This window comes from Falco cherrug, chromosome 4 (genome assembly GCF_023634085.1).
Source record: "Falco cherrug isolate bFalChe1 chromosome 4, bFalChe1.pri, whole genome shotgun sequence".
NCBI classification, from domain to species: domain Eukaryota; kingdom Metazoa; phylum Chordata; class Aves; order Falconiformes; family Falconidae; genus Falco; species Falco cherrug.
In genome coordinates this window covers 31,607,225-31,627,827 of record NC_073700.1, presented here as the reverse complement: position 1 = coordinate 31,627,827, position 20,603 = coordinate 31,607,225, and the positions used below count along the sequence as shown (strand labels likewise).

At 49.2% G+C, this 20,603-nt stretch overlaps 1 protein-coding gene across 1 annotated transcript in view; it reads right to left on the bottom strand.

The window, feature by feature from the left end:
* Positions 1–20,603, bottom strand: part of ADAP1 (ArfGAP with dual PH domains 1) — a 62,766-nt gene that overhangs the window by 11,043 nt on the left and 31,120 nt on the right. Inside the window, exon 5 of the mRNA XM_055708845.1 lies at positions 1,757–1,869. Coding sequence (XP_055564820.1) covers positions 1,757–1,869 — 113 coding nt within the window. The remainder of the gene's footprint in view (positions 1–1,756; positions 1,870–20,603) is intronic.

Below are 20,603 nucleotides of genomic sequence, written 5' to 3'. Positions count from 1 at the left end.
CTGACCCCTAGATCTCCTCCAGCCTCTTTACCTAATGATAAGCGACCAATGTTTACAGCGAGATGAACACTACCAACAAAGAAAGGAAACCATTCAGCCTGACAGAAAATAAAATAAAATATGCAGACTGCTAATTAACAGGCCAGGATGCTTTCTGCATCTCAAACACCCACAGCCAGTTCATCCTTGCCCAAGAAGATGGAGGATTAGCCCCCTTGCCAACTTCAGACCTGGGTGCTAGGCTGGCAAGGGGCACCATGCCCACGTCCCCACCTGTCCCATCCTCTCACATGAGCCACTGGCTTCTGACTCTGCTCCTCCCCTTGCCCTCCAAACTTGAAACTTCCTTTTCAGAGGGACAAATATATACCTTACAGCCACCTCTTGGGTGGGTTAGCCCAACGGTGAGCCTGGACCCAGCCTTCCCAGGCACCAATCCCACCTGCACTCTGTGGCAGGTCACTTGAACCTCATTGAGTGGTTTGCCTTCCTACAGAACATCTCTGGAAGTTCACCACCCTTTCAGGAGTGCACTGAGAAGCAAACTAGCAAGCATGGATAAAACATCCCAAAAAATAAAAATTAGGCTCTTGGCAACACCAGTTTCAGGGTGCAGCCAGGGGCCAGCAGGGGGTCATGCTGTGCCACCATGGTCCCCAGCACCATGAGGAAGTCCGTAAGCTGGTGGAGATGCTAGTGCCGATGCTAGTGCCGCTTTGGGAACTTGGGGACTTGCCATGGGCACACAGACATCATGGGTGACCACGGCAGGGAAATCCCAGCAAAAAAGACACGTCTAGACAGCACTGTTCCCTCCATGGCTATGGTCAACAACAAAGCAAAGCAGCTTTAAACTACCAGAGCATCAATAGCGACTGAATGGGGGCTGCTGGGACTTTCACTTCTCCCTCGGTAATGACTGTCTCCCTCCTGTCCACGGGATGCAGTTGCACCATACCGCACCGAGCTGAAGGAGAAGACGGTGCTATTGAAGCCAGCCGCTGGGTGTGGAGAAGCGTGGATGGAGGATGTTCCCCTCTTCTGCATGGCTCATCGTGACACCACGATTGCATCAGTTACTTGAGAAAACTGGCTGGAGCTCGGTCTGGGCTGCTCTCGGCTGCGGTGTCCAGGGGAGACTCAAAGGTCAGAGAAAACACCTTGGCTTCCTTCATTATGTGGTGTAGAGAACAGCAGAGCGTCTATCCATTCATCACAAATGCAATTTTCATGGTAATAGCTCCATTTCTCACTTACAATACATGAAATGTGCTCTGGGGAAACAGACAAATGCTTCCACACTGCTTGATGCTGGAACAGAAAACGAGGGAGCTGTTCCTCGGGATGCTGGCCATGCCACACAAAGGAGGCTTCAGACCCCAGTGACTACTGCGAGGTGGCGATACCTTCGTCACAAACTAGCCAGCAATACGAAACCCACATCAGCTGCATGATGCGGCGCCAGAGCAGAGAAAAACTCCTTTGTTTAAGAAAAGCCTTATTAAAGGGCACCACAGCGGGAACGTGTAAGATGGCTGGTCAGGGCATCTCACGATGACTATGGTGGTGGTGGACCAAGAGCAAACCCTGCTAAAGAAAGCAGTGAGTTGTACCTGGCACCCTGGTCCTGGAGTGACTGGGGGCTCAGTGCTTATGAAAACTGTACAAATAAAATGGGGGCCCGAGGAATTACTTGTTCAAAGATGCTCTTACCAATGCGACTCCCTGTCTGCACACAGCAACCCCAGGTACTCACGTCGTTCTTGTTGAAGTACTTCAGTGCACCTTCCCTCTCAGATAACACAAATTTTCGGCTTAAGAATTGCCCGTTGTCACGTCCTCTCTTCCACAGAAATCCTTCTCGGTACCCTGCAGCAGAAAGCAATTGCTGAGAACCAGGGATAGAAATGCTGTAATTAAAAAAAGGGACAGGGTAAAGAAAAAGGAGAAGAGCTTCGACTTCAAAAACAAAGTGGACCAAACGTGTGACTGGATTGCTCAAGACATGAACGAAACAGGCCTCCTCCTTCAGATTTGCCCTTCTTATTCCGCTCTTGCTCTTTTCCAGCGGCTGGTGCTTCAGGTGTCCCTGAAGGACAGGCAGGCAAAGGGGGATTCCTGCCACGCAGTACAGGCGCAGGCTGGAGGAGCAAGGCCGTGTCCCTGCACGTGCTCCCAAAGGACAGCACCTGCCACATCTCCTGGCACCAGGGATGCTGCTCAACTTACACAAGCAGCACTTCTGAAGCAAGGGAAAGGCAGGTGAGGTCTGCCCTCCTCTGTGGATGCTGCTGAAAAATGAAAAACAGGGTGTGTGCACGCAGGGAAAGTGGCTCAGGGCAGACGGCTGTATCAGAGTAAGCCACAAATACATTTTTCACATGGAAAAAGGGGAAAACACCTGCAGTTCTTCCCATTGACTTCAGGGCACTTTGGTTCAGAAAGCCACTAAGCCAGACACAGCATCCTCTCCCCTCGGAGTGGGTTCCTCCAGCCCCCAGGCACCCTGGCTGGCCATCACATGCCTCTTCTCTCCCTGGATATCAGCCCCATGGGCAGATTTGCTGCTTGGGAAGAACACTACTCAACATACATATGCTTTATCTAAAACTCAAAAGAGCCAGAAAGAGAGAAAAAAGAATCTAAACCCCTTAACTCCTCAAATGAGAAAAGCAAGTACAGCTGCTCCCTGCCAGCCCCTCCGGCGGCAGCCACACTGCCCAACTCATCACACAGTAAGCTCAGCTGACGCCCTCATAGCAAATGTTTCAAAACAAAGAAATACCAAGAACTGTCCAATACAACTTTTATGAATATTAACAGAGCGGTTTGATAGTCATCTTCCATTTATTTAAGATATAATTATACAGAAGTCCCCCTGAAAAAGTGTTTTCTCTCTCTCTTAGTTTCACCCCTTTTTGATTTTTGTTATTGGCTCTCAGGAACTAGGATTTTAAAATGTAAAGTTATATCTTTTACAACAGCTTTCAAATAGGTCGCTAAACTTTTTTTTTTTTTTTAATATGCCAAGTGGCATCTTAAAGACTGTCCTTTACCTGCCTGCTACAAACCAGTGGCGTGCAGGAATTCCTCATTCAACCTGCTTTTCACTTGTCCACCTGATGCAGGAGCAATTTAAATCACAGATGAAAAGATGCAGAAAAATCCCTCAACCAGCTCCTCAACACTGACTCTACAGGTGTAAGCGACACAAAATATTTCCACAACACAAAACGCCAAAACAAGAAAAAAAATGCATGCCCATGCACACTTCTGTCTGGCCTTAGGAAATCCTGCGCCAAACGCTTCCTCCAGATCCTCAGAGACTTCACCAAATGCCAGGCAAAGCCATCGACATCTGCCATGAACAAGCGCAATGGCACAGCCGGTGCCGGTGCTAATGCTGAATGCTAACGGCACAGAGCATCGCAAATCCCGGCGGTGCATCCGACAGCTGGCACGCGGGACTGCAAATGGGCTGATAACTCGGTGCAGATGGAAGCGGTGGAAATATTTAAAGCTGTCAGCAGCCTTCCCTTTGTCTCTTTATTCTAGATGGGGCACGTGTTGCAGCGGGGCTCGATGTTAAACCATGGGGCCTCACCCTGCCTGTCCAAATGGGCACAGGCTGCCACCCAGGCACAGGCACGGGTGTTCCCAATGTGGAGCCTGCCGGGATCCCCGCTCGCGCGTTACTTACAGCTCTCTGGCACGAGTGAGCCAGGGCAAGCAGAGCGTGCACCTCTCCCCCATGAGGTCCCGTGGTCCCCGCTGCCTGTGCTCCCACGACCTTCTCCTTCCCCACGGCCAGCAACCGAGTCCCCATCGCTGCTCAGAGACGCAGACGGGACAGCCCAAACCCTCAGCTATCCTATGATCACAGCCAGCTGGTGATGCCACGCCACCGTCCATCTAACCCTTCCACCTCTGAGCCCTCCCCATCCCTCCAGTGCAGGACAAGCACTCCAGCCCATGTGGAGCATCACCGCCCACGTGGAGCATCATTGCCCACATGGAGCATCATCGCCCACATGCACTGGCAGCTGTATCCACGTGCACCAGCCCAGTAACCCACAGGGCTCATACCAGATACATCAGGGGAGGGACAACTCTGAAGCTCTTTCTCTGGTCCACCCACCCCCCCACCCACCCGAGGAACGACGTCCCCAAAGCCACAAGCAGAACTAACCCAATTCAGCCCATTGATTCAATCCCACCCCAGCTGCTACATACTTTTTCTAGTGAAAAGACACAGCTAACCTGTTGGAGGGCATTTGCAGCATCAGAAAGAGCAGAACCTACAGAGAGCAGGACTATCTGAAGGCTGAGCAAGGGGAAGCAGCCAAGAAACCCAGCCAAGGGCAGCTGCATCCGAGAGCAGCACGGGAAGGGCCCCGGCTGATGCACTCATATCACCGCCGTGGTAGGAATTAATTGCCGAGGAACCGAAGCTCTGGCTGATTCAGAGTCAGATGCTGCTACCTGCCAGGCTTGTATCAGCAAACCCACTACATACCCTATCGCAGGCTGTACACGGCGGAGCTGAACAGGAATAATGTCTCTCTGACAGGAGACAGACAGGCACTAGGTGATGCCTGGCTGATATGTTTATAAAATACAAGATTTGCTTAACATGAAGCAGAGATGCTGCCAGGGCTCTGACGGCTGGCAATTCCTGACTGCTCTCTTGAACGGCAAAACGCTAAGCAGCTTGCTCTCAAAGTGTGCGGTTTAGAGACCAAGGACAGGCAGTCTCTGTTCCTGAAGGGTGCCGATTTTAATGTCAAGCCAGTTGGCGCAGCGGGAGAGTACTTCAAAAGCCATTGCTACTCACTCCACTAAACGTCAGAGGCTGTTTCAGAGCCTCTGTGCCTGACCCTTGGGGAACACTAACATTGCGTGGCGGGCTGGAGAGTGCTGGGTCTGGAGAGAAGGACACCGGTGCCAAACGAGATTGGGGAGAGACAATGCGAGGGGGACAGTCACATCTCCGATGCTGGAGGAAAGTGCATCTTTTCCCTTAGAAATGCCCACCTGGGCGAGCTGGGCACACTGAGCTCAGCTCTCAGTGGCTCCACCGCAGAGCAGCTCAGCCCCACAAGTACGGGCTGTGGGTCTCATCCATTCATCTTGAGTGTGTCATTACAATCATCTGAATGGCGAGGGATGCTGCAGGCATTCCTTATTAAACTTGTTCCCCTCTACAACACATTTTTTTGTGATTTTTCTTAGCACTTAAGGGATGAAGAATAAAATTACTCTGCATTTCCCCAAAGAGAATCTCCAATAATTGCAAATCTGTAAAGTCCACCTAACACTTAACCCTGGCAGATGGGCATCATAATGGTTATATATGAAGAGAGGGAAACCCAGAGCGGTTTGGTGAGCTGCTCAGGACAAGACTGTGAGCCAGCGTCAAAGCCAGGCTGAAAATCCAGCTTTCCCTGCCCTCTTACACAGGCACATTCCATCATTTTGACCTTCTCCCTCCAACATTTTGTGGCAAAACACAGTATCCAAATTCTACTCCAAGGAAGGATTAAAAAACCTGAACACAACACTACACATTATCCCTTCCCATAGTTCACACGCCACCTCTTCCCAGACAGATAGCCTCTGCAAAAGAGCTCCTGGCTGCTCTGACAAAGCCAACTGCTAATTTCATTGTACTTCGGCACAGATTGTCATAAACCCTTTGCTGGCTAAGAAGCATCCCGTTCCTTCCTTCCTTCCTTCCTCCAGGGCTGCGTCCTGGGGAGCTGATCCTCTGCTCTGCCCCAACCCTGCTGCCTGTGCCCCTGTCAGCACCGATCACTGCAGAAGACCGTGAGCCGGACTTGAACCCAACATGAACCCCGCCAGGTTCCCCAGGCAAACAGTGTGTCAGCAGGACGCGTCCTCGGTGTCCTGATCTAAAGGGTTGTGAAAACAGTGAGAGGAGGTGCCGGGAAACAAAACTGCAGGAGGCTGAACTGGGAACAGATCTCACACCGGAGGGCATCGGGCTCTGAGAACTGAACCATCTCCTCCTCGTCTCTCTGGGCTGCACTGCCTTAGCAACACCTTCATCTGTAGAGGTATCTGGCCAAATTCACATCTTTATGAGGGCTGTTCTGCTTATGTTGAAGGTAAATGACTGCTAGCCCTGCAACACTGGCTGGTTGCTGGTGCTGGACCATGCGGCATCATGGTGCCAAGGCATTTGCTTCCTCTCCCAAGGTGCAGAACAAAGGATGCTGCCAACTGTCATCATCCCACTTGACCAGCAGCACCCAACCGTGACTGTAGGAAGGACTACCTGCTGGATACCTGCTGAAGGGCACCTGCAGGCACCCTTCAGAAATATCACTCTTGCTTTGCTAACACCACCACTATTCGGTTGCCATGGCTTCTGCATCATAGCTTCAGCCACCTGCCAAGGAGAAAAACCACTTGCTTTTGTAGGCCATTCCAGCACAAACCTGTGACACTTGCAAAAAAACCCACCAAGCAGTCGTGACAAAGTTAGCCAGCAAATGGCACGTAATATAACCTGAAATCACGCTGCCCAGATGGGTATTTTTGACCCATCACGTAGCTTCCAAGGTAAAATAAGGAACTGCCACTTCCACACTCACTTCATCGCTGCAGCTAAAACTCTGCAGGGCAAAGAAAACAGGGTCACCACGTTGGTTGACTGAAAAGATCTGGCACAGCCTTGCCTCAGCTCCGCTGAGCTGGTGGCTGGAGCTCCTCCAAGCCAGGCATCTAAAGCTGGCAGGACCCATTGGGTGCTCTAGTCTCGCCCAGCTTTCTCACCGTCTGAGAGGCTGCGGAGGAAGCAAGGGAGAGAATTTTCTATCAAGACAATCTGACATAAACACCATCTTTCCATCCAACTTCCGCCAGCAGTTTGTTCAAGTTCCCCATTTTTTCAGAAGAGGAATATTACTACTTCCCCACCTCAGAAAGCCGTTACGGTGATTAGTTAATGATGGGGTTTTTGGTCTCTGGGAACACGGATTATAGGAAGTACCCAAAATTACTCTCCATTTCAGCCTTTCTTCTCAGAGAAGAAAAAAACCCTTCTGTGAGCAGATAATCAGAACCATTGTCTTGAAAAAAAAAACACAAAAAAAAAACCAAACGTGCATGGGCTTTGCTTTCTGTCAACCTAAGTAAAGCATTATAAACTTGGAATTAAACTACATGTGCTCTCCCATTTCTTTGGCGCTTTATTTTGCAATTCCACCTGGAAAGAGGCATCAGAACTGCTTGTTCCCATGACATTTCCGGGGTTGTGGTAAAACCAGGTCTGGTCCAGGGCTTTTAGGGGAAACACACTAGTGTATCCCAAACAGAGCACAGCAACAGAGCCAATACCATACCGGAGCCCAAACACTTCACTGTGTTGTTCTTTGTCTTCTTGTCACACTGCAAGACAAAGAATGGGAGGCTGAAATAGGAGAAAAAAATTTACTTGTGTGCGTATTCCAACAGCAATCACATCTGCCTGGAGTTTGGGCAGGGCACCTCCACCTACAGCAGTAAGATTTTCTTTCCTCTAAGCAGTTAAAGTGCCTTGACCCCGATTCAGAGCTTTGGAGAAGATTTAAATACAACTACATCACTATGCTGCTAAAATTGCAGGGTATATATTGCCACCTCTCTGTATGTCAGAAGCTGAGTAGTCTGTTATATTAACAGTGTAAGATGTTAATTAAACCAGAATGGTAGATTGGTGCTTACTGGAGATGATGTGCCCACTTCTTCCGCAAGGTTAAGGAATTGCATAATTATTTGGAGCAGCTGAGTGGTGAATCCCTGAAATCCCGCATCACCACCAACACCAATGTCACAACCTCCTTTTAAAACAAAGAGTCTGAAGGATATTTGTTCTGCAATAAACCACACTGTCCATAGTCAGAGGGTGGGATGGAGAAGGCAGCGTATTCTAAGGTTTCCTGATGGGCTAGACTTCGAAGAGTGTTGCAAAAAGAACTGCACACTCGTGTTTGGCTGTGTCAGTGTAACTTGTTTGATTTGATTGCCATGAATTGTAATATTCCTTCCTGTAGCACTCAGCACCAAAGCAACCCATTTCAACGAATTCAACTTGGATTTTTTAAGCATTTGCATTCCAGTAAAAAAAATTACAAAAAAAAGGAATACTACGTTTTCTCGTGGAGTGAAAACACCACTGTTCGTTCAGAGACAAACTCATCCTCCCCATACATGAGGTAGTACCCCTGCAAGTGGTGTCAAGGTCAACAAGGTGTCACCTTAGAGCTTGCAGTCAAGGCTGTGACTGCTCCACAGCCCCAGCAGCTTGCTTCCCCCACCCCTGTCTGCAGCTGTGCTGAGGAGCTTATAACTTCCCTGGAAATAATTCTGCAGTCATCTCCAGATAAATACACTTCCTGCTGGTTACACGTTCAGCACTGCAGATCCAGGCGTATCGGAGACGTCAGCATCCACACGTGCAGAAGGCAGAGGGACCTCGGAGGCTTGCATCTGATGAGATGGGCATCCTTCTCCCTGGTGTCCTCCTGCACAGACCAGGTGAGGAGCCACCAAGAGCTGCTACTGCTCAGGCACAGTTCAGTGCTTTGGAAATGAAGCCTCAGCAAGGAGCGCACAAGAATGCATTCAGTGATTCTGCAAACCAGTCCCTTTGCCCCGAGAAGGACACCTGGGAGGTAGGTTCTTGGCGCACCTTATGTGAGGATGGGTGCCTGGCGTGTCTCATGCCACATTCTCTCGCAGGCACGAGAAGGGAGTGATGTCCCTTCATCCCCCTTAAGACAACTCTATCCCCCTCTAAGACAACACAGCCTCATCACATCTCGAACCAGGCAAAGGAGCCCAGGATCTCCCATGTGCCCGCACCCACACCAACCATTTCCTCCTGCACACATTTCTTAGAGGTGAGAATTTCCCAGCTCTTAATCAATCAGCCCTCTCTTAATGACCTTTTAGCATCCAATTACCTTTCCTAAAGACCATTTTGCAGAGAAGGGTTTCCTGTTGCCATCCAGTCTGTCTCTGCTGCCTTCCAGGAGCTCATAAAACAATTATTGTCCTGCCGCACTGTAGTGCCTCAGCTATGGATGCAAGCAGCTGATTAGATTGATTGCTTCCACAATACCCAATTAACCCACTCACTCTACAAATGATTGACTTAATCAAAGGCAATTAGCGCTTGAATGGCTACATCAGACAGAAAGCCAGGATTTAGTAGATGATTGAGATAACACCTTACAGACATCCCTTGCCCTTCTAAGGGAAAACATTAATGGTCAGCTCAGAGCTGGAACTAGCTGGAACCTTAGGTCTGTCGGTTTAGGTGGTACAGAAAACACAAGGGAGTAGGAATACATACATTTCCCTTTACTGATAAAGGGAACAGTGCCACATGCTACTCCTAAGGGGAACTTGAAAAGCATAGATGTTCTCCTTTTCCTGCTCATGCTGGACTGGGAGCACTCACCAGCTGAACAGATCTCAACAACCAGCTTTCAGAAAATGGTAACTTCTGTCCCTACAGCTATAGATAGTCGGTCCCCAAGCGCTGGACGTACAAGGTTGTCTCCCATTACCAACCCTCCGAGCAAAGTCAAACATGTTTTACAAAACTATCTTCAATATTAATGTCTTGCATCTTCTCCCACAATGTGAAGCAGCCACCCAAAAAGACCAGATTTGGAGGCAGTACCATGCTCTGCAGAAATACAGGTGTCAGTGTCCTCAGTAACTGTTTTTCCTCTAGACAAATCACCCCAAACCGGCACAGCCAAGACAAAGCCTTACCATGGGAAGGTCAAGGTCAAGGAGAGCAACCCATGCCCCCTAAAAATGGAAAGACGCCATTTTAGATCACATGTAGGACAACTTTAAGGTTGAAGCCAAGCATGGGAAAAAAACTCTCCAGATCACTGCAAAAATATATTGTCATCTTGCCTCACAGAACCATGGAATTGTTTAGATTGAAAAAGACCTTTAAGATCATGGAGTCCAACTGTTAGCCCAATGCCACCAAGTCCACCACTAAATCATAAGGTCCCTAAATGCCACATCTACAGGTCTTTTAAATACCTCCAGGGACGGTGACTCTACCACCTCCCTGGGCAGCCTGTTCCAGTGCTTGACAGCCCTTTTGGTGAAGAAATTTTTCCTAATATCCAATCTAAACCTCACCTGGCGCAACTACCTTTCAGGTGGTAGTAGAGAGTGAGAACGTCTCCCTTCAGCCCCCTTTTCTCCAGCCTAAACCACCCCAGTTCCCTCAGCAGCCTTTGAAATGGAAAAAGTCATTTGTTCAGCTACCCGGCCACTGGGATCAGTACGTGAAATGGAGCCAAATACATCATCTGTATGGAAAAAACACAGGGCTGAGCTTAACAACACATCAAGATCCCGAGGCTGACGGAAAGACGATGAGGTCTGTGCCACACATAGGCATGTGGTATTTAAATGCAAGGTCGGTTCCCTGGGTTTCCAGTCCCTTTTAATGTCATTGTGAACACACTTGCATTGCTGGCTCACCGCTGAAAATCCAAATTGCTTCTAAGCAAAGCCCCAATAATAAAGCCGAAATCCATTAAGCCTGTGATGTTTGCCACTATTTAAATCTGATTAAAATCGTACACGACACCACTAAGCCTAACAGCCAGAAAACACTCCTGTCAGGTCTGATGTTTCGCCATGTAATCCAGACTCCCCTTCTTTCACGGGGTTGTCAGCTAAAAGGAGCCATAATAAGAGATTCATGTACCTAATCCAGCTTCCTAAGCTGTTTTTAACTGGTTTCTTTAATCACATGTTATGATTCCCTACGGAACAGCTCTCAGGTGACAAAGACATTAACACAGTCACTCATACTCCCAGGAGGTATCTCAGATGGGATCGCATTGCCCCTTGCACCGGCTGGCTGCAGCAGGAATGGAACAGACGAGGTGCCTCCGTGGAGCGCGGGGAAGCCAGCAGCGGGATGGGGAAGCCAACAACAGGACGAGGAAGCCAACAGCAGGATGAAAGGTGGGTAACTGAGGCAGCAGGACGTGACAACCTCTGGGCAAGCGACTGCAAGGTAACAGTGTGCAAAGGACAGCGGCCAGAGAAAAAACTCCTTTTAGTAGAGTGATTCTTGATCTCCCAGTGAGCACTCACCTGCCCTCAAAATACTGCATAGGAACAAATATCAGGAGTAAATATCAAAATATACAGTCCCCAAGCCTTCACCTGACAGCTGCAGGCACATCAGGCTTGGTGTCCACTGCAGAGAACACAGCTGCATCCTCCCTTTTATCAGTTTATCTTATAATTGACCATCAATACAGTACAACTTCCCCGGTAACTTAATTATTGAGAAAGTGTTTACATATTAAAGATAAGACAATAGCTGGCTGCTGCAGTACAATTCGATTGTATCTGCTGGGAGATGTTAAACCCCTTGCTACAGAAAATGTCTTTACTGGAAATCTTGTGCTTGTGTTACTGAGAATTGAATGTGGAATCTAATTTTACTTGGAAATCAAATGCTTCCTCTTCGAGTGGCATCCCCACATGTCCACCTGGGAGCTGCTGGCTGCTCAGAGGAAAAAAAAAAATCCAGTTACAGGTAAATAACCTTCAGGTTTTGATCTTTTGAAGCCAGTCTTTTGTTATAAAAAGGCAGATGAAAGCCGAGAGGTTCCCAGTGCGACGCTCATCCCATTCACCAGCACTGAATGCACTCAAAGCCTGATTTAGCTGGAAAGCCAGCGAGAAAACATTTAAGGACAGGCACATGGTACTAAGCCATAATAATATCTGTACAGCAGTACGCTTCAGAAGCTGAATTTTGAGAGCCAAACCATAAACCAGGATCCTCCTTGGGCAAGACACAGTCCAAAAAATCCCGGCTGCTACCATCACGAGTTCCTTGCCCAGCAGCTGCACGGAAAGATGCACCACAGCTTTCTCACTCGGTACCCGGAGGAACCGCTGCTGCTGTCCCGCGCACATCGCCCCCCACCCAGCGCTGCCCACAGGGCTGGTCCTGCCGGGACCTCTGCGAGGTGAGGGAGAACCCACCTACAGCCACACATGCTTTTATACAGCAAGCACAGAGGTGAGACACAGAGATGGGCACGAGGGACCTTGGCACCCTCCACACGTCCTGCAGATGGGCCAACCTCCCTGCTGCCGAGGCATCCGCTTGAAACAACTGTCAAGCACCAGGAGCCACCTGAAGGTCTGGGTTTCATACAGGCACCTTGCAGAGCCTCAGAGAACAGCTGTGGGATCAGGCTGAAATATCTTCCAAGGCCTCAATAGTTTTAGGTAGGTCTCCTACCTACAACCAATAAATAAAACCTCAGCCTGGGCAGCTGCTCACGTAGATCAATCCAAGCAAGGACGAGCTGAATTTAATCCCCCAACAGAGCTTTACAGAAGTCAGCAGAGAAGCTCACCACTGAATTCAGATGGGTTTAGGACCGTCTGTCTGGGATATCTCAGAATAAAGCATTCCCCCCACGTAGGCAGCATTGCCATCCAACCATAAATCATGGAAGCCCGTCCTCACACACACATAACACTCCTCTTTGTTTGCTTTGGAGAGAAATCCAAATGGCTTCGCACACATCTGCTGCGGTGCTAACGGCTCCTGATCGTCTATTATTGAGTGCTCAACACATTTGCAGTCAAAGCTATTGCTTTATGCAGGGAAAGGAGAATGTTTTAATTTAGGACTCATCCCTCTCCTGGCTGCTGGCTCGACAGCTGTCCCAGCAAGCAGCTCCTATAGGATGCTCCGGCAGCTGTGCTACCGAGGGAGGGCATTCAGCAGCGCAGCCACAACCTCCAGGCTGTACAAGGACATTTGCACATCTTCGTATTTTCTAAAACTATCACCCGTCCCATCCCCTGGAGCAGTGCAATCCCACTTTACGAACTCCTGTAAATATACAAATCAAAGCTAAATACTGCCCCAATAAATCACTGACCGAAACTTCCATTGACTTTGCTATGCTACAATTTCTTCTTCCAGCCTCTGCAATGGGTGGAAGTTTGAAACTCACTCCCTGCTAAGCAGCCTCCTTGTCTTTTAGGTATGGTGGGGATATACTGGTTGCTACTGATGTGCCACATCACTGCTTCCCGCAAGGGCTGCCCTGGTTATGGAAAGGGACCTGGCTCATCGAGGTAGCTGCTGTCTGCACCTCAACTGCAGCAATATTTTTAAACCCAGTCCTATTTAGCCAGCTGGGGAGGCACCTCCCAGTCCAATTTCACTGTAAGCATCCAAGAGGTGGGGTGCAACAGCTCCTCTGCTGCAGACTTTTAAGCATCGGAGATTTCAAGGTGAAAACTCGGGTGAGCTCACTATAGGGGGAAAATGCAGATGGAGACGGGCTGGTGTTGGTCAGAAAGAAGCATCAGCAAATGCTCACACTTCTTAGTTGAGGCCGATCTAAGGCTCAACTACATCTTTGGCAAAGTCCAGAAAAAGACATGACCTCACTCTGGAAAAAATGTGCTTTATCTGGTGAGAGACAGAAACTGCCTGGCCCTGCACAGGTCTCCAATGTAAAATGGATTTTTCTTTAATAGAAATTTGATTAAGCTAGGAGAGTTGCCATGAAATCAACCATTTCCATGCACTTTGTTACTGTATTGCTGCTTAGTCACTCTCTTCTCACTAGGAGAGGGAAGATGCACGAGCCTGTTGGTCCCGTGTCACTACACAGGGAACATGCATGTGCACAGTATAAAAACACTGAGAAACACCGGGAGATCTGGGACACCGAGGATTACCTTCATAAACCATAGTTTATACTTAGGTATATACACAGTATATGTATATATATACATAGGATACTTCCCCTATTCTTTCCCTAAATGTTTGTCATCAAAAACACAGAGAATCAGCCTGATGCCTCTCTTTAGCTCTCTCCAATTAGTACAGATCCATTTATTGACCGTAAAAACCCAAGGTTACAGGAACAGGCAGCCTGAGCAATACCACAATATTGTATTTCAGGTTGGTTGACCTCAAATAAGGAAAGCTCAAGGACAGCAGCGGCTCACGCTAATTATAATTGGGGTGTTTCACACACTGATCTTATAAGCCAGACTGACTCTCCCAGGGAGCACCCACAGCTCAGGGCATCTCCAGGGAGCATCCAGAACACATCCCAAAATGCAGGCAGCACATTCAGCTGCCAAGGGAATCCAGGAGCAGGAAGGTCTCAGACCATCTCGCTCGTGAGAACCTGTACTAGTTCAGCAAATAGAACTGACCACAAATGAAATACTTTTGATTTAAGTTGACAAATGTAAACACTTCTGTTAAGGATGATGCAAAATGAAACACCATTTCTCAGGTGTGGGTTTTTTTGAGGGGTAAAAAACCTAACCAAACATTTTGCACGAAGTGACTAGATGGAGGCAGAAAAAAGACCAAACCTCAACTATTTAAAATTCCATGGGCCAGCCGTTACCCCGTTCAGTAAGGCTCCCTCCCATGCCACTCCGCTTCCCCTGCAACAAGCATCACTGCTGCTTTACTCTTCACACGAGAGCTGCTGCTCTTTGTCTAATTATAGAAGCTTGGATCAGAGCTACTTTGAAGGCAGCTTGACAGAACCAGCTGTTAAAATTACAGCTGGCTCCTAAACTAGCTGTGAACATCCAGCTTTAGCTTGCAGCGGTGCTACCCCCTCCCCAGAGCCAGCTGCCAACACCTCACTTGGCTGATTGCTCCTCCTCCTCCACCGCTCCAGCTCAGACCCACAGCTCCTTGCCCATGATTTTTGGCTGCCTAAATGCTTTTCTGCTTTAGGGGAGCTGAAGACATCAGGGTATTTCTCTTTGCTAGATGTTTTTCTTCCTACAGCAGCTCTCTGCAAGATTCATCACCGCCCCATCACTTTGTCACTGCAACGTTCAAACACTTCCTGGAGTGCGTAAGAGCAGCCACTGGCCTCTTGCTGTGTGGTTCGGAGAGGTAGAAAAAAAATAAACATGCACCAAAGTTATCTCTAAAAGCAAAGCTTGTACATTTGGAGCCTTTTCCCGTGCCTTCTGGCGGTGACTTTGTGCGGTGTCTCCTTGGCAAGGCTGGGAAATGGTGCAGCATCTTCCTTTGGTTTTAAGGGAGCCTCAGGAGGCTGTGTTACTCCTCCGGAGGGGTGGCACTCCATCTGAATCAGCACTTCCAAACACTACTGGAAGGCACTAAAAGGCTGCTTGGGCTCCTGGTCATATGATGCCTGTCCTACCAAAACGTCAGCGCATCCTGGCACAGGAATGATGCAATGTGCTGGTCCCTGTCACAGGCCTGCTCCTCTTGCAGGAATAAAAATAATAATAAAACAAAAACACTGGCATCTCCCCTTGCATTCTCCTCTCTGGTTTAGCCTGTTAAACAGGTCTTTGATGTGCCTTGTCTTGGCTGCAATAACGTCCATGTTTGATGTTTAAATCATTTGTATTGCAAAGTTGCTATAGGGAGCGAGGGTGAGCGGTTCCAGGCACAGGCAGCTTCCCAGGAAGATCCATCTCCTCCACTGCGTTGCCTGCACTCACTGCTGATGCTGCAGCAGATGCCGTTAGTCTGGCTGGGGATTATATCTCTGGTGGGTTCTTTAGTGGATTTTTTTCAAATGGATCCCTTTCCTTTCAAGGCAATTTGGCTCAATATTTATTCACCCTGGAGACAGGCTGTGGCGTGAGTTTTTACTCTGCTCTGGATGAGGCTGCAGAGAGCAGGAGAGGTGACCTGCACAGCATCACCCCCCATCCGCTTCCCACGGCAGCGGTGTCAGGGCATGCCGAGGAAGAAGCAGCAGTTGTTTGTTTTAAAGCCACGACTACATTTCCCTGAAACCTCCAGGGAGAGGATGAGGAAAGGTTTCTTGGAGCAAGCCCTGACAGGGAGCTGTGTAATGTTAAATGCAGGATTACACTGAAAAGATGTGAAAAGGAGGCTGCGCATCAGTGAACAGTGTCCAATCTGCTTCAGCTGAACATACTTTTCCTTAGGGTTTCCTCCTTCACCCATTTCAATTTTTTTTCCCCAGAGCCTTTCAGCTTAAACTCTTCCTCCCCATTAGACAAAAATTTGGGGGGAATAACAAAGAACTCCAACCCTTAATCCCCTGCTTCTGTACCCAAACGCCAAGGCAGAAGGGCTGGGATATGGGTGCAGACACTGGACCTCACACCCGCCCACGGGGGCATCGCACCTTGCCCTGCAAACACGGCTGCCGATGCATGCCGGGCAGCTGCGCTGGTGAGGACCCCGCCACAGGGGCTTGCACCCACCAAGCGAGGGACACCAGTCACTGTCGGACCCAGCAGCACACGTGCTCTGAAGAAGCACCATCCCCACAGTAAGTGAGATGTCTAACAGCTTGCTCTGGCCATGGGAGAGCCTGCCCTGGGGTGCAGGGAGGCAGTGCCTGGGAACCAGTGCCTACAGAGCCTGGCTCCCAGCGTGACTCACGTCCCGGCCGGCAGCTGATGTCAGTGCCCGGAGAACAGAAGCCCTCTCTGTGGCTCCAGCAGCAGGAGGAGGAGGTTTCTGTGCCAGGCAAGGTTGCTCGCTGGAGGGATGCTCATACTTTAACCCCCTCCTGACACATCAGCCTCCAGTATCCTTGATACTCGGTCGGGAGAACTGCAGCATTTGCAGTTTCCATCCAGACACTCACATACCCAGCCCTCTGCCAAATACTTTTTGATTATAACCCCTCCAGACCAGGGCTTCTTTTTCAGTGCATCCGTACAGCACCCAGAGCACTGGATGCAACCTGCACATAATGCTCTTATGCACCCTTGAAATGCACAATCACTCTTATGCTCCCTTGAAAGGCAAACAGTGATGAGGATTGTACCCTTTCTGAATGGGCTAGAGCCCCACTGCCACTTAGCATCCCTCCCGGCCGTGCTGCCCATGGCTCCAACGACCACACGAGACATGCACCAGCAGAGCTTGCACAGCACCAGGCTCACGGCAGGCTGCAAAACTCAGCCAAAAAGCCAAATTCCCTGGTACGGTCCCTGCCTGCCGCAGGTTTCAGTGCCAGATTGTTCTATACTGTGGGACACTGAGATGGGGCAGAGGTCTGTATCAAAGAGCTACAGCGTCCCTGCACCCTGGGCTCCTCATTCAGACATAAATCCATCTGCTTCCTGAGGTCAGCCTTCATGTCCAGCTCCCCCAGGGTGCCAACACAAACTGCAAGGGGGTATCAGTGCCAAGAAGAGGGATTGCTCATGGTTTCAGCTGGGCAGAACGAAAACGCAGCCAGACTTTGGGACCAAGCAGCCAAGATCTTACAGACAAGGGCGGGATCGAGCGCGGATATTTGCAACACAATTTTGCTGAAATCCAGTAAGAGCCGAACTTGGTGCTTTGGTTCAGCCAAATACCGGAACCGGCTGCTGGGAATTTACTGGAAACAGTGATTTAACACAAGGCACCAGTGATGCAATCCCAGTGTGCATACCAAGCACCAGCATGCAGCGCAGGGAACTGGTGTTATGACTTCCTACCACAAAACATCTCCTCTTTCACAACCAAATATATGCTTCACAAAAGCCCACATGAATTTTCAACAAAATACCAGGCTACCCTGATCTTTGCTGCTTTTTAGCTGCACTGCTGTTGGGTTTTATTCCCATCTCTAGGTCTATGAGGAATCTGCCTACAGGGATGGGATAGAGGGGCTAAGATTGCTGTACCAAAAAGCACCTCACAGTGCAGGATGTTCTACAGATCTTGCAACAGCAGCATCTCCCCAACAGACGCTGCAGCCCTGCATCACAAAAACAAGCACTTTCCATCCATGAGGGACAGCAGCAGAAAATGCCAGAGCTTCTTGCAAAGCCCAGCTCTAACACTTGAGCCTTTCAAACATCAGAAGAGGATTTAATCCATTTTACAACTAGCATCAGATAATAGTGACATTAAAAAGCAGTCGGAGCAAAGCAGCAACTCCTCTTTGAGGCTAATAAGTAGAAATAAATTAACTGATTTCTTTATATTGGAAATTCCTCTCTACGGACTAAGATCAAGGCCTGCTAAAGCTTTTGACAGCTCTGTTTGCCCATCAGCCATGTGTGCATTGAGGTTAAATAGAGATTTACACTCACAGAAACTCCTGAAAAACTCAGACCTTTGGATTGAGATTACAGATGTAGCCAGTATTTTCAGAAGTTCAGCTCAAAAAATGTCAGAAAAGCCAGTTATAATTAGGCTTCTTCTAAGTTTTTATATACGGTGTAAATCAAGAGGCAAGTCACTGACATTATGAGAGATGTGCCAGCTAAAAAACAGAATGAAGGGAAAAATAAACTCCTTATTTGTATGGTACTAGCCACTCTGCAGACACATAACGCAGGCTGGGCTTTAAAGGCGACAAAATTTTGCAGCATTATGTGGCTCTCTATCTTTTGTCCTGGTATTCAGAGCCTAACATAAAGTTTATGAAGTGACATTTCAAATCTCACTGCTCTCACCAAAAGTGCCTCGACGGTCATCACTAGGTTTTGGGGGAAGGCGCTGGGTACGTTCATTCAAACCACTGCGACTGGTCTGCAGAGATTTCTGCACCGCTTAAAACACCAAACAGGTAGCCAAGATTATATACCAATTTTTCTTGACAAAGTGCTTAAGGTCCAATTACAAACCGATCTGAGCTGCTGTTGCAAAGCCAGTCGCTTTAGTCAGCGGATCTGCCCTGGTACTGCATGTCCGCAGGAGCTGCCCCCCCATTTGTGCCGCAGCCCCCCGAACAGAGGGCAGGGAGCGTGGCAGCTCCGCTCAGCCCCACACTGACACCAAAGGCTATTTTTATCATGAGGAGATGTTATAAGCTCATAAGGGACTGGGGAAAGGGAGAGAAGAGGAAGAGGGAAAAAAAATAAAATGCTAAACTATTTATATACCTTGTCAGGTCACATAAGAGGCGGCACGTTGCCCTGCGCTGCGGCCAGGTACGCCCGCCCTTGCACCAGCAGCCACACCGGTGTTAGGCACAGCACGGGAACAGTGGTAGATTATTTCAGACACACGCCAAGCCCAAACCAGCCAAATGCCCCCCACCCCCCAGAGGCAGCGGGATGCTCCTGCTCTCACCGGTGCACCCTGTGCCTCGCCAGGTACCGCTGCCGAGGGGCGAGGCGGGCAGGTGACCTTGTTCTGCACCACCACGCTGTCCTGCAGCACACACGGGTGCCTGGTCAAAGCCTGGCGAGTTGCTGCTGCTAAGCCTAGAAATGGTTGCTTTCACCTCCACCACGTGGTTTCTCTTACTGCTCTTGTGAGCTCGGTTTCCTAAGGAACCAAAGCTCATGTGAGCACTGCCTGTCCATCTCCCTCTCTCGCTTCACAGCATCTTGGACAATTGCAGCCAGATGTAGCTTCCCATAGTTGCTAAAACCTCCACTTTCCCTTGCTTATAAAGCAGTGGGATAATTTACACACCTACAAAATCAACCTCAGCCCTGTTTTTTGCAGAACCACCGTCAAGGTGGGGCACTGCCTCTTTTTCTTTGAGGGGCTGGTTCCTGCCTGCTCTTACCTTACACTGAACTGTCCTGCTGTCCTGCTCTGCACTTGCACAGCATCACCTTGAGCACCTGCAGGTCTTCACCTGGGAAAAGCCAGGAGAACTCCCCTGGAGTTGGTGGAAATATAAACAGGAACATCAGCCAAGGATGTGGTCTCCATTTGGGGGAAAAACAACGATGAAATAATCTTCACACTGGTCTGCCTGAGAGAAGCTGAGGTGGCAGCTGGCTACCGTCCTGACCACACACATTAGCTGGCTCAAACCTTCCCCAGTGCTAAGAGCAGCTCTTGATTTAGCTAATAACACCTTTGCAAGAATAGAGTTTCGATTCAACTGTTTTACTTAACATGCTTGTCTCATCAGCAGTTCAAGGATGCTATAGGAAGCACCTACAGCACCTCTGCCCATCTGCAAGGAAAGGGTTTCACACAGCAGCTTTGTATTGCCTGTATCAGGTTGCTCCCGCGGTACCATCTCATCAGACGGTGCCAGGGCTTGCACAGGGAAGGGCATCTTACTGCCCACGGCTCCAACCACGGAGCAGATCCACTGTGGGGGAGCAGTCTCCCACATCAAGACTTTCAGAGAGCATAAACCAGCCCAAGCGTTGATGGAGCAACGCAGATTTACACCAGTCAAAGCAAAAATAGGGCAGGGAAAAGGAAAAAACCCACCCCACCCTTGCCTCTCTCGCACCGCTCATGGAATCCGGGAACAACCTGCTGCCATGACCTTGATACTGCTACAGTGCCCTGAACTAAGACTTCGCAGACGGCTTTTTCTTTAAGCCTTTTCACCAGCACCAGTTTCTCTGGCTTCAACCATCCCTCCCTGCAAGGGAGCTGCAGCCAAGCCCAACACGGCTGTACTGCATAGCAGTGATTTATTGGCACGGGTATGTGTATGTGAAAGGATGCTGGAGAAAACACCTCTCCTTTGAGCAGCATCGCTCCCTTTCACTACTTTACCCCCAGCGCTCTGCAGCATAAAAATCGTGCTGACTCCAGAGGATGCCCTGTTCTCCTGAGCCTGTGAGCCCAGCAACAAGGACCCCCCTGT